Source organism: Lygodium microphyllum, chromosome 2 (genome assembly GCF_053477565.2).
Source record: "Lygodium microphyllum isolate KBCC chromosome 2, Lygodium_microphyllum_v1.1.10, whole genome shotgun sequence".
NCBI lineage: Eukaryota > Viridiplantae > Streptophyta > Polypodiopsida > Schizaeales > Lygodiaceae > Lygodium > Lygodium microphyllum.
This window is the reverse complement of record NC_141136.1, coordinates 57,725,950-57,739,667: the sequence shown is the minus strand read 5'-3', so window position 1 is coordinate 57,739,667 and position 13,718 is coordinate 57,725,950. Positions and strand designations below refer to the sequence as shown.

The 13,718-nt window shown below is 43.6% G+C and overlaps 1 protein-coding gene across 3 annotated transcripts in view; it reads right to left on the bottom strand.

Annotated features, from left to right (window-relative positions):
* Positions 1 to 13,310, bottom strand: part of LOC148039769 (calcium sensing receptor, chloroplastic-like) — a 48,257-nt gene extending 34,947 nt beyond the window's left edge. Inside the window, exon 1 of one of the 3 annotated variants that reach the window (XM_087693911.1) lies at positions 12,857 to 13,310. In XM_087693911.1, coding sequence (XP_087550037.1) covers positions 12,857 to 13,150 — 294 coding nt within the window. In that variant the 5' untranslated portion in view covers positions 13,151 to 13,310. The remainder of the gene's footprint in view (positions 1 to 12,856) is intronic. The other 2 variants (XM_087693902.1, XM_087693892.1) reach the window with 2 other exon arrangements.
* Between the last annotated feature and the right edge of the window lie 408 nt (positions 13,311 to 13,718).

Genomic DNA, 13,718 nt, shown 5'->3' with positions numbered 1-13,718 from the left:
ACTTTAATAAGTGTCCACACCACACAAATTTGGGCACTGACCATAGAATCGGCAAATTCTAACACCCCCCAGCAGTGCCAATGTAATGAAGTACAAGGATGATCAATCACCAAAGGGTAACAAGTTTAAGGACTTTCGAAAAACCTCAAACTTCTCGCCTGGTAGTGCCTTGGTGAAAATGTCTGCAACATTTTTCTGTGTGGATACATACATCAAGCTGATCTCTCCTACATAGCATCTCTCTGACATAATGGTAATGCGTCTCTATGTGTTTCGTGCGAGCATGAAACACAGGATTTCGTCCTACTACAGTAGCACTCTGACTATCAAAAAGAATGGATGTAGGACCCTCCAATGGTAAATATAAATCAGCCAACAATCTGCGTAACCATACACATTCCACTATTCCCGTGAAGGCTGCCATGTACTCGGCCTCACAAGATGAGATAGCCACTGTAGGCTGTTTCTTCCTTAGCCATGAAATGCATGAATGGCCTAGAAAGAAACAATGTCCACTAATAGACTGCCTAGTGTCTGCATCACCAGCCCAATCTGAATCACTGTAAGCCTGTAAGTGCAAGTCTCCCCCCCCAGGAAATAATAATGCATGTGATTGAGTACCTTGCAAATATCTAAAGATCCGCTTAACAGCTTGCCAATGTATGGTCCCTGGGCTATGCATACACCTGCTCACCTGAGATACTGCATACTGAATGTCAGATCGTGTGTTACAAACATAAATAAGACAACCAACAGCCTGGCTGTTAATTGCAACATCAGACATCTCTTCACCATCATAAATAGACAGCTTTAAGCCTAGATCCATAGGAGTGCACATAGGTTTGCAATCTTGCATACTAAACCTATTTAACAATTTATCCACATATTGTGACTGTGACATGATTTTGGGTGAATTGAATCCCCATATATTGTGGCTGTGACATGATGATACCATGCTCATTTTGGGTGAATTGAATCCCCAAATAATAGTGTAGGCAACCCATATCTGACATAGCAAATGCATGTTTTAATTTAGCCTTAAAATCTGCAATTTTTTCTTCTATAAGACAAATGAGTAGCATGTCATCTACATAAAGAATGATAATCAACAAGTCCCTCCCCCCCCCCCCCCCCTCATTCTTAATGTATAGAGTGGGAGCAATTGGACTATTTTTGAACCCTTTGCTAGCCAAATAAGCATCAAATTTGGAGTACCATGCACAAGGAGCCTGTTTAAGGCCATAAAGAGCTTTATGCAGCTTGCATACCTTGTGCTCTTTCCCTTTAACCACAAACCTGGAGGTTGTGACACATAAATATCCTCATGCAAATCCCCATTCAAGAATGTTGTCTTAATGTCCAACTGATGTACTTTCCAACCATAATTTACAGCCATAGTAATCACACATCTCACTGTACTCATACGAGATGAGGAGCAAAAGTTTCTTCATAATCTATGCCCTTCTTCTGTGCATAGCCTTTTATACCTGTCAATTGTACCATCAGCCTTGCATTTGAGTTTAAAAACCCATTTTGTGCCAATGGCCTTCTTGCCAAGTGGTAAATCCACAAGATCCCATGTAGAGTTAGTAGTAATAGAGTCTAACTCATCCTGCATGGCCTGCATCCAATGTATCTTGCTGAGCTTTGTCCAAGGAAGTATGCTCATCATCATCCAATAGTGAGCTCATAAACACATGCTCATCACAATCATCTACTTCCGTAAAATCAATCAAATGTGCCCCCCTTGCATCATTTGTTGCATTTTTGGCAGCCTTCTACTGCGTTGAGGTATAGGAGCATCCATTTTACTCTCCTGGAGAGTCTATAACAGCCATCTTGGGATTGTTTTGGCTGCATTTACAGCAGCCCTTTCATGCTGTACTGCTTCTTCCACTGCATGTGGCAAACCATCATCGATAACGAGCTGCTCGGGAGCATGGTGCAGCAACAACTTGCTGTATTAAGTCTGTCCTGCCATTTACAGCAGGCAGAGACTCCAAAGTAAGTGGCAAAAGACCCTCAAAGACGTCACCAATGTCGTGGGTGGCTAGCATTTGAAACTGATCATGTGAAAATGCAGCATTTTCAGCAAATAGGACATCCCTACTAACAAAGACTTTCTTCGTGCATGGGTCATACAAGCGATAGCCCTTGCTCTCCGAACTGTAGCCAATAAATATGCATTTTACAACCTTGTCATCAAGCTTCCCACGACGCTCTTTCGGAGCATGTGCATAGGCTATGCAACCAAACACCCAAAAGTAGTCTCCTTTGGGTTTCTTGTCATGCCAAGCTTTGAACGGTGTGATCGTCTTCAATGCCTTAGCGGGTGCACAATTCAACACATGATTTGCACACTAAAGGCCTTCTAGCCAAAATTTATGAGGTAGCCCCTTGCTTTTTAGCATACAATGAGTCATCTCCATGAAAGTCCAATTCTTCATTTCAGCAACACCATTTTGCTGAGGAGTCATTCTAACAGTGGCTTGATGCATGGTACCATGATCAAGCAAATATGTCTCAAAAGCACGAGACATGTACTCCCCTCCTCTATCTATGTGAAGTGTCTGCACTTTTAAGTCAATTTCAGCTTCAAGCTTTGCAACAAGATGTTTGAAATACATGAACACATCGGATTTTGCCTTCAGCCCATACACCCATGTATACCGAGAGTAGTCATCAATAAATGTAACAAAGCAGTAATGACCTCCAAGTGATGTTAGTCCCACAAGTCTTTCGCCACAAGAAGGTTATGGAACATAAAACTCCACAATGGGTAGTTTGAGCCATTAAGTTTGTCCTCATGAGTGAGAACACCAAGGATGTTGCTCTAATCATTATTCCCCTGACGTGCCATGCTGTCAATGATAGACAAAAATCTGCAGCCAAATACTTCAATGCTGAAGTATAGAGTATACTCCTCAGAGTACCAAAATCCCCCACAGGATTAAGAAACAAGTACCAAACAGTCACTCAGTTCAGCCATCAGCTCCAAATCTGTCCATTTGCTCCAGATCTGTCCAACGCCGTGCACGCAGTCCAATGCGCAGTCCCATACGCAGCCCAAGGAATTGCTGTTTTGGAGGAGCTGCTGCTGTTTTCAGCTCTACCCACCATTTTCTCAGCTCGGCCCGCCATTTTCTCATTCGTGCCCGCTAATTTCTGCAAACCCTAAAAGGTGCAGAAACCCTAATTTTCATATTTGGGGTTTTCTTGAAATTTCTAGAATTTCTAGTCTATTTCAGCCATTTCTTTTCGAATCTCAGCTCGTGCTGCCCAAAAATTTGGGGCTTTTGCTAATTTTTGCTCCCGGAGTTCGAATTGACAACCAATTCGAAGAAATTTCTCAATTTCTTGGACATTCCCACCAAAAATTTGGGGCTTTTGCCCAATTGGAGGCCCTTTGTGCAAATTGTTACCAAACTCATAGACATTGCGCAATTTCTTCCACATTGGCTCAATAAAATTTGAGACTTTTCAGTTTTTTGGATTCGACAGGCATAACGAGGCAGATTTCAGCTGCTGTTCATTTTTGACACGTATCCTGAGGCAACATTTTTCCAGAAATTCCAGTTGTAAGGTACAAATTCCTTTAATTTCTTTGAAATTTTAGAAAGAAATTCGGGACTTTTGCCCGACACGCACTCCAAGGCAAGCAACAAGCAATACAACATCATTTCATTGCTGTTATTGTTAGATTAGGCAAGGAATTTTGGGAAAACTCAGTAAATTTTGGTAAGAATCAACATTAAGTTGTATTTTGTACTTTTGTGGGCACACAATTCGAGGGGGGTGTGGTACACCAGTATAGTGCTGTAATTTACTGGCTGAGTACTGCTGATTTGGGTGGCATTGTGCACACTTTGGTATTGATCTGGAGTAGACAAGAAACCGCTCAGCTACAGCTCCTCCTTCACTTCAGCAGCACCTCACAGCAGCTGAAAACTCTTCCTCGAGCTAAGAACCAAGCTAGCAGCAATAAGACCTTGGGCAGGATGGCACCACCTGACGGTGGCTGAACAGAATCTGTGCGTACGAGCTGCTCTAATACCAAATGTTGGAAAATGGCAGCCAGCTATGGAGAGAGAGAGGAGAGACAATGACAGCAAGAGAGTGAGCTGAAGCAAAAAGATAAGAGTGTACTTTCTAGAATGAAAGATAGAGTGAAAATACAACTTATGTTTAGGTCAAGGGTTGACCTAACTAGCCTTCCACCAACTAACTAGAGTTAGGTTTATTTTACTCTAGAGCCTAGTGTCACTACTTTAAGTTTCTAAGACACTAGGTGTACACACCTTACATTGACACTTTAATAAGTGTCCATACCACACAAATTACATTGGACGCTGCCCATAGAATCGCCAAATTCTAACACTGAAGAAGTGGTTTCTCAACACCCCCCTCTCAAGCCCAAAAAGAGAGAAAGAAAGAGGAGCGAAGAGAGATACAATAAAGAGGTAGAGAATCCCGGAGATCCAAGATTTCCACCTGAAAGGTAACCTGTAGTAAGGAATAGTAGACAAGATGAACTATAGAACTTGACCCCACCTCGAGAGAGAAGCCACTAGCTCCGTAACTCCTTGCTGGAAGAAATTCGAAGGTCTCGTTACCAAGTCGCAGGTCCCCAAGGCCCCCATCTAAGTAGTCTCTAAAGATCTTGGGTATCAATAGGAGAAATGACTCCTCGAAGACAACCATCCCCAAAGAGTAAATGGAGGGTGACGAGCAAAGTAAATTTACGAGCCCGAGACCCGAAGAAATCATGGGATGTCAAAGGCAAAAGTTGCTATAAGTAATGCCACACAAGAACTTGGTGGTATCTGGTACCAGTTGTTGGCCTAGGTCATCCATTTGGCCATAAGTATCAATTGGTGACACTAGAGAAGTGGCGTCTAATGATACCAAATGCTAATCTAATGGTCAAAGATGGTGCAGAGACACTTGGGAATGAAAGTTGCCTAGCCAATTTAATTATTGGTCAGTCAGATTATTTCTCAGGGCACCGAAATAATTATTAGATTAATTTTTAATATTTAAAGATTAAAATTAATATTTAATTATGAAAAATGCTAGGAAAACCATTTGGGAAGGCTGCCACTTGGTTGTCAAAATTACCCATGCAAGACTGAAAACGTATTTAGAGACTAGAGAGAGATTTTAATGATTCAGTTTGCAAGAGAGAGAGGAGGAGATGCTGCTAGTCTCATTTGCAGCCATTGGAGGACCTTCTGAGGCAGCCAAGGGCAAGAGAAGACCAATCAATAGCAAGTGACAGCATCTACAGGCTGTTGAGACAAGGCAGCAGCAGTAAATGATTGATTTTCTTCAATTCTTTGCATCTACAAGCTGTTGTGGCAAGGCAGCAGCTACATTTGACTGATTTTCAATCATTCTTTACGACAAAACTTCAAATTTCCTCTCTCTACAGCTCTCTCTCTCTCATCTCCCAACCATTTCACAGCCTTGCTCCGAAGATCTCAACATTTGAACCCTTGGAGGCTGAGAAATTGCAAATTTCTCTGCTATAAACCCTAATTTACAGCAGAAATTAGGGTTTACCAACAGCCTCGAGAAGCAATCCAAAAATTAAAAGCTCCAAGACTTGGATTCAACAAGGTAGAAGCTGTTTTTTAGCCTATTCAAGTGGAGGGACCAACAAATAATTGAATTTGGGGCATTTTCCATCTCCATCAAAGCGAGTGACGGCCAATTAAGTGCCCGAATCAAGGGGCAAATCACATTGAAGAGTTGTTGGTCACTTTGGACAGCAAGGGGAGTTTGGATTGCGAAGGGGATTGGGAGAATCCCACTGTAAATCAACTTCTTCTTCAATAAAGCTAAAGAAACACCGAAAGGAGCACCAATTTGGGGCCAATCGTGTGTGCATTGTCCAAGATCAGTAGGTAAATTTGTATTTTCAGATTTGCACTAATTGTTTGCTGTTGTAATTATGTTGTAATCAGGGATTTACCACCCATCCACCGAAGGAAGGCTGGTTTCATGGTCCCCCTTTGAAGCCCCCTCTGCGAGAGAGAGCATCTAAAAACTCATGGATCATAGACTCCAAATCATCTGATGACGAAGGAAGTGCCGCCGGTTGTGCCAAAGAAGGTATCTGGGATATTGAAGATATCGAAGAACTCCTAGAGGTGGCCTCTCGAACCTAAGTAGTCGAGGGTGGGAAAAAGGGAGGCTCGGGCTAAGCCAAGGGTAAGCAACAATCATTGTCTCTTAATGGAGCATACGGTAAAGCCGAAGTAATAGGTGTCAAAAGATCACACTCTCTCAAGGAAGCGGACTGCCAAGGGGACGGTATCCAACAAACACAGTCTCCAAGGGGAGCGGACTACAAAACTATGGGTTGTTGAGGCCACGTTCCTAAAACCCTAGAAGAAGTAGAAGCAACCTTCATAGTGCATTGTGACAGTCGTGAAAAGGCCCTGGTACTAGCCGATCCTCCTGTGGCTCAAAAGGGCTTACTCCACATCAGTTGTGTCTTAGTGTCTTGAGCATAAGAATCTGAAAGCTGGTGTAGAATAAACTCTGTGGCCCAAAAGGGAGAGGTGGCACAACGAGTACCTGGGGATAGACGCATATACTCCGATGGGGTAGGAAATAAAGATCCATAGTAGCAAGCACCAATGGGGTTTCCAATGATGCCAAAACAGAGCACCCAATGGTCTATCCATTTGCTTGGGGAGAAGTCATAGCACCGAAGTGTCAACCTGTAAAAGCATAGGTGGGTGGGAGAGGAAGAGAAGGGTACCTCTGTCTCTTGGGGATGCAGCGGAAATGAAGGGGGAAATCAATAGATGATGCCGAGCATGCAACCTGTCTTTGCCTTCTCTAATGAACAGGGTCTTTAGCTCTTTGAGCTCTTGCACTCCAATATCATGTCAAAAAATAACAAGCATGCTCTAATACCATGTCAAAAGTAACGAGTATGCTCTAATACCATGTCAAAATAAGCAACGGTACAGAGAGAGAGTAGGGTTTGCGAGGGAGTAACACAGTGCACAGCAAACACTCAAAGAGAAGAGAAACTCAAAAACACAAGAACACGGTGATGATGCACTAAATCATGCTATGATAAGAAAAGCTGATACATCAGAGCCGAAGCTCAGAAGATAACTGCACTTTCTTGTCTTAATCAAGTGGCAATACCTGTGGGAAATCTGCAAAGTGAAGGGAGCAAAATGTAGTCCCCCAGACAGTGGGCTATCGAAGTAATCATTGGAAGGTGAAGGACAGTTGTAGAGGGAGCGAACCGCACTCCTCTAATGCTGTCGGAGATGTAAAGGATGATCACCAACTGTCGAGGGAGTGAACCGCAGTCCTCTGATGCTAGGGATTAGCCTGGGCAGCAAAACGCAAATCCCAGAGTGTCAGAACTGTCAAATGCAGGGAGAGCAGCCCAAATGTTGACACCACGTAGATAATGATGATGCTAGATGATAGAAGATAAGCCAGTGCAAAAACGCAAGTCCCAACAACCTTTGTGATGCAAGTCCCAGCAGCCCCTATGATAGACAAGTGATGAAATCACTGACACTCGGTGATGTAGATTGTCGCCAAAGGCTAGGATGCTGACATCAAGCTGGAGATGATGACGCTAGGCAAGGAGAAGACCTCCAGACTAAAAAACGCAAGTGAAGGTGGAGCCTAAAGGAGAAGGGTGCTAACATCAAGTAAACGATGGTGATGCCAAGTGGAAGATGCCCCAAATGCAAGGCCCCATGATGGAACAAGACATCTAAAGTAAAAGAGGAAGAGTGAGTGAAGACAGCCACGAGCCACGAACTACAATGTCCTCCTAAAGGAGTGTAAGGGTAGTGTGAGGGTAGTGGAAGAGGGGTGTGAGAGAAGGGAAGTGGTGGTGGTGACCGAAGAACGTAGTCAAGAATGCCTGAAGAGAGAGTGGTTGGAATGAAGTGGCTGCCTATTTATAGACATAAGCTGTCTAAGGTGGCGCACCACTGTGTGGGCGCCCACTGAAACCAAAATGTGGAGACCAACCCTTTTTGGGATTGTCACTGCCAAATCCTAAAATAAAACGTGTGAATTGAAGAAGTGGTTTCTCAACAAGGGATAGTAAGGGGGATGCCCATGACAGCCATCCCAAAGTGGAAGGATGTGGTAAAGTGGAAATATGTGGAAAGTACAATGTTAAAGAGTGGCATTCCTCCTAACGATGCACCAAGAGGTGGAGTGAATGGAGGGTAGATAGATGGTGGGACAGAGAAAGAAAGACTGTTAAGAGCAAAGATGGAAAACCCAACCCCTAGTGTACTTTGAGCGGAAGTGGAATATAATCCAAGATTTTGAAATGAAAATGTGAGTAGATTAGAATGTAGAGATGATAGTGGTGGGATGGAAGAGAGCTATACTTGCTCAAATGAAACAGATGGTAAAGATATACCCGATTAAGAATATCTGCTTCAAGAGCCTTCTCTGTTAAAGTTAACATACTAAAAAGCATCCAAATCTTGCACAACAAAAGAACAAACGGGAGAGTTTTGGCTCATACAACTCAAAAGGGTTATAGGAACCTTACATAAGGCCTGGCTGAGATAAAGGAGAGGATCACTAGATGCGCCAAATGTCGTGGTCCCTCCAAGATCAGAAAGATGGCCAGTCTCACCAAACGGTCCAGACGAAGTAGTAGCGCTCGTTGGAGGAGTATAAATCAAATTGTACGTGATGCGTAAGTACTTCTCAAACTCTTCATTTGTAAGGTGACCAAAACGAGAAGAAGATGGTAAAGGTGAAGGTAAACAAAATGCAATGTCAGAGAGTTACATCCACCAAAGACAAATCCCAAGTGCGATAACCACCAGTCAGAGATGAGAGAGTGTTGAGACAAAGAACATCATTCGACAACAGGAGAGGTGTTTGCTGATGTAGATGGCCTATTGGACAACAAAAACGCAAGTAGCAATCGCCCGATGGGAGAGATGACAGCAACCTGTCGCCTAGCATCAGATATCGAAAACGCAACTTGATCAAGTGCTACGATGACACAGTAGATGGAGACGTCCAAATAGCAGGGCAATGGCTGAAACCAGGCCACCTAGGGCTAGATAGTGATGGGCTACGATCGGTGATGGCTAGACACCAGATGGTAGGTGGCTGATGGCTGAAATCTACACAATAGAGTGAGAAACCTGCACAAAAGGATAAGATTGAATGGAGGGTAGACCATCTATTTATAGATGTTAAAGAGTGTTCCAAAAATTAGCTTTTTGGGGGGGCACTAAAATTCTCTCGAATCGTGCACGAAAGTTGTGTTTTTCATTAATTAAGCATGATTTGGGACTATTTAGAGATGCTAATCGGCTGTAAAGCATATTTTAGCTCGACAGATCTAAGATCTCATAAGGCACTACAACCTCTTGGAGACCACATCAATGCGCTACGAAGGTTTCACCCACCCATTTTTTAATGCAATGGCTTTCCCAACCACTCATTTTACAATCCACTCCATAGAGAGACTAGCTGTTGGGTACTGTCTCATTCGTCTGCCCCTTCGCAAGACGGTGGTTGTTCAACTTCTACTCCTTGAGCTCTGCAATTAACTCCATTGAGAGACAGTGGTTATTGCCTACCTATTGCTCCCAAAGAGCTCTCTACTTCCTCACATCCCTTGTCTTGCTCCACAAACACAGACTCCAATGCAAACATTGAGGAAATTTTGTGATACCCCTCCCTCCACTCCCTCCTCCGCTCAAGATTCGAAAGGCAATCTACCTAGCTTATGTTCCATTGGAGCCTTAGATACCTTCTTCGGCACCATCGGCTGCACTTCATCATCAAACTCTTCGAAGGGCATGATCCATGAATTTCTTGATTCCCTATCTCACAATGAGGGGGACTGAGAGTGAGCTCATCCTTCTACTTCAAAGGGGAATCCCATCCCTTCAACTTTAGAGGGGTCCCTACTCATCCTATGGTTCTTCACACACCTTGTCGATAGCCCTTCACCTTCTTGGGGTGGTTGACATCTCCGTGCCATCTCACCCATTGATTCCCATTAACACCCAGGATCTAGAGATTCTTCCTAGTTTAGGGCTCTAGATGTTTTAGCCATGGCTTGATGGCTAGGCTTTCGTATACCTTCCAACACAAAGTAACGAAGCTTGTGGCTTCTATCCCGAGGATGAGTTTCGAGTACTATTAGCTCATCATGTCTATTGTTCCTCACTACAAGTCACCTCATAGGTGGAATACTAGGATTTCAAGATTGATCTTCTTCTCTCTCTTACTCCTCTTTTTCACACCTTTTTGGGCCTAAGAGGGGGTGTTGAGAAACCAAGTCATTCAGTACATTTCATCTCCTTCATTCCTATTTTGGTTTCCATTTACAACCCCAAAACAACTTTTTGGGCGCTACCCGAGAGACTTCAGCTGGGCACCACTCAAGACAATCTATGTCTATAAATACAATTGTCTCTATAAATACAGCACTAACTTCCCCCATTCATCATCTGACACATTCATTCCTTCTGCCACACTATCACTCTTCCATATTCTTTTCTCCCTTCTCCATCCTCTCCACTACCATTCACACCCTGTGAGAAGGACATCACGGCTTTTGCATCCATCTCCACCTAGCATTTGGCAACCTTTATCATCTGGCATCATCCTTCCTCACCTGGCATCATCCTCAAGCTTGTGTTTGCAGCAGTTTCAGGCCATCTACAGCACGTCACACCCTCTTTATTAGTCCTACATTAGATACCTGCGTTTTTATATTTTCTTCACTCACGAAGGGCAGCCCACCAGCAATCACCTATCTACAATCACTTACACAAAGAGATCTTCATCCTATATTCTCGTGATTTCTTCTCCAACCGACTATCCAACAATCGCCTTGATAGCAGCATTTCGGAGAGATTTCAGCATGTCCTTCATTTCTAACAGCTCTTGAGGACAGTGTTTCCCTCCCTCTACAACAAGCTATCCTTTCCTTCACCATTGAGCATTACCTTCGATATCCACTACTGGACGACTGCGTTTCACTCCCTTCATAGTGCAGATTTCTTCCAAGTGTTGCCCCCTAATCAGACAAGACAGTGCAGTCATCTTCAAAGCTTCAGCTCAGCTATATCTGCTTGATTCACTTAGCATGATTCAGTGATTCATCATTCATCTTCTTCATTTGTGTTTTCTCTCAGTTTTTTTCTTCTCTCAATGTTTGTCATACACTATGTTTCTCCCCACAAACCCTACAGTCTCTTTGATATGGTATGAGTGCATATTGTTCTATCACTTCACATGCAAAGTGTGATCCTGAACTATCTGGGATCTTTTTCATGGGAATGTGACAACAAGGCACTAGTAAAGATGATGTTGGGTGAGGACACTAGTACAAGGTGGGGATGAGTGGCCCCTCTACAAGGATACAGCTCCTTGAAGGTGGGGATGACTGACTCATTGAAAATCATGCCTCAAGTAATGACAATTGAGTGCACCTCAAGGTCCCAAAGCTGGTATGCCTCTTGTTGTAACCCCCAAGGATATATCACATGGATTGTGTCACCAATTTCTCCATCTAATGATTTAGAATGCATATAAGACACCAAAATGAATGACTTAATGTCATATATCTGAATAGAACAATATTGAATAGATGCTGTCCAAAGTTGAAATGGGACTTAATGTGATATATTGAAACAGCAACACTTTCCCCCAAAACTTTTTGCTCCATTTGCCACCCATGTAGCATAGCTCTAGCCATCTCAACAATTGAGCAGTTGTTCTGCTCGGCCACCCCATTCTGTTAAGAGTGTGCAGGAATGGAGAGTTTATGTACCCAGGTAAATGATTATGATGCATGAATGACTGTGTCTATGGTGGTCATAAAACCATTAAGTGTCTTACTCCTTGAAATATTAACCAAGATTGGATTGACTAGAATGGAGTCATCAGAATTGTCATGATCATCTTAGCTTAAGTTTCAATTTCTTCAAGAGCTTAAGGTTAAAGGTATTAAAGCAATGTCAAGCTTGCCCCACATTATCTTCTTGCTTTGAACTAGTTTACACAAATTTCCAGCTATAATCTAATTCTTTCCACTGCTAGTAATTGGCTTTGCTGCACAAAAGATAAAGGTAGAAGAGGCGTTGATGTCCCAATTTCCGCATGCTCCACAGTGCACAGAAACTCTATTGCAAAAATATGGTGTTTCTAACTAAGATAGCTGCAGCAACTTTTGTTGCAAATCGTCAGTTTGCTTCCTCTGATGTTTGTAAATAAACAAGATGTACATGTTTGCACCAGCTACTGTGTGAGAAGATCGGCCAGATAATTTCCCTTTTCCCCCTGTGTAAGTAAGGCAACTGCAGTTTGGTGATGTGTAAGTAAATAATTTGAACTTCCAGTAAGTCAACGTGGTAAGTGTACCATAGCTCGCAAAAATGCATCTTAGGGGCACCAAGCATTCGCATAGGTAAAGGACAACCATGAGGCATAGTAGGGTCACCAACCATTAGCATAGACAGAGGATAGTCGATAAGGCATTAAGCTAGTGAAACTCCTCTAGACGAGTTATGGTTGAAGCCAGAGAATTTGTGAAAGCAGAACCACAAGCGCCAAACAGTTCAGAATTGTACTGCCATCCACTAAGCAAATTGCGGCAAGCGTTCCCATAGTTTGATGACAGTGAATAAGGCATTTAGCTAGTGAACCTCCCGTGCCAAAGAACTTCATAAGCAGAATCAGATGTACCAAACGATTCGGGATTCCATGTCTTCAACTCAGCAAATGTGCCATGAGAAGACAGAGAGACTATCTAGGTATTTGAAAAAAGTGAATCAGAATCAGAGAGGAGAATGGTCGGAAGGACGAAAGTAACCTTGGTAAGGGCGACAGCCAATTCTTCAGCCGTGTATGCAAAGGCCGGGCGCTCAAACAGGGCAAAGGCAGAAGCTGCGGCCGCGAGGGAGCCAGAAGAGAGAGCCATGGCCCTTCGGTGACCTCCGCCTGAAGCTGCCCTGAAGCGAAGGGGCAAGGAAGAGGAGGCCACCAAAACGAGAGCTCTGCCATTGTTGCCGCCCCAGGTGTGGTGATTATTGCTCTTGCTCTTTGATGCGAGTGAGAGAAAGCTGAAGCTGAACAGAGGCGCTGTGTAGAGACACAGAGAAACCATCACCACCCTCGAAATTTGGGTTACGCTCTCTTGGATTGCGCCACTGTAGGATTGAGCTCTACGGTTGCTAATCGCATGAGAGAGAGAGAAAGAGAGAGACCTACAGGACTGCAACGAGGTGCCACTAACAATCGTTAAAAACCATGCACAAGCACAAAAAGGGAACTTACGCCTCTCATATATATCTATATCTATGTCTATATTATTAGTTAAGGGGGGGATGGGGCCAGGTGCCACATGGCAGACCCTATGCTCTCCCCCCCCCCCCCCCCAAAAAAAAAGAAAAGTAGGCACCTACTACCTATTGAGCCAATGACCTCCCTCTCGCGATCATGTTTGTCGTCCTTGTCCCACATGCCCATCGTGAATGTCTCTCGCATGCACCATCCCCGAACCCTCGGCCATTGCAAATGTCTCGTGGACACCATCCCCGAACACCAACCCGTGCACATCTACTAGCCCATTGCAAATGTATGTATATTATATAGATATGCACAATGCCTACCACCGTCCACTCGTGAAATCATCCCTCCACCTCCCCCCATCCGTCTATGGATACGAGCCGTCT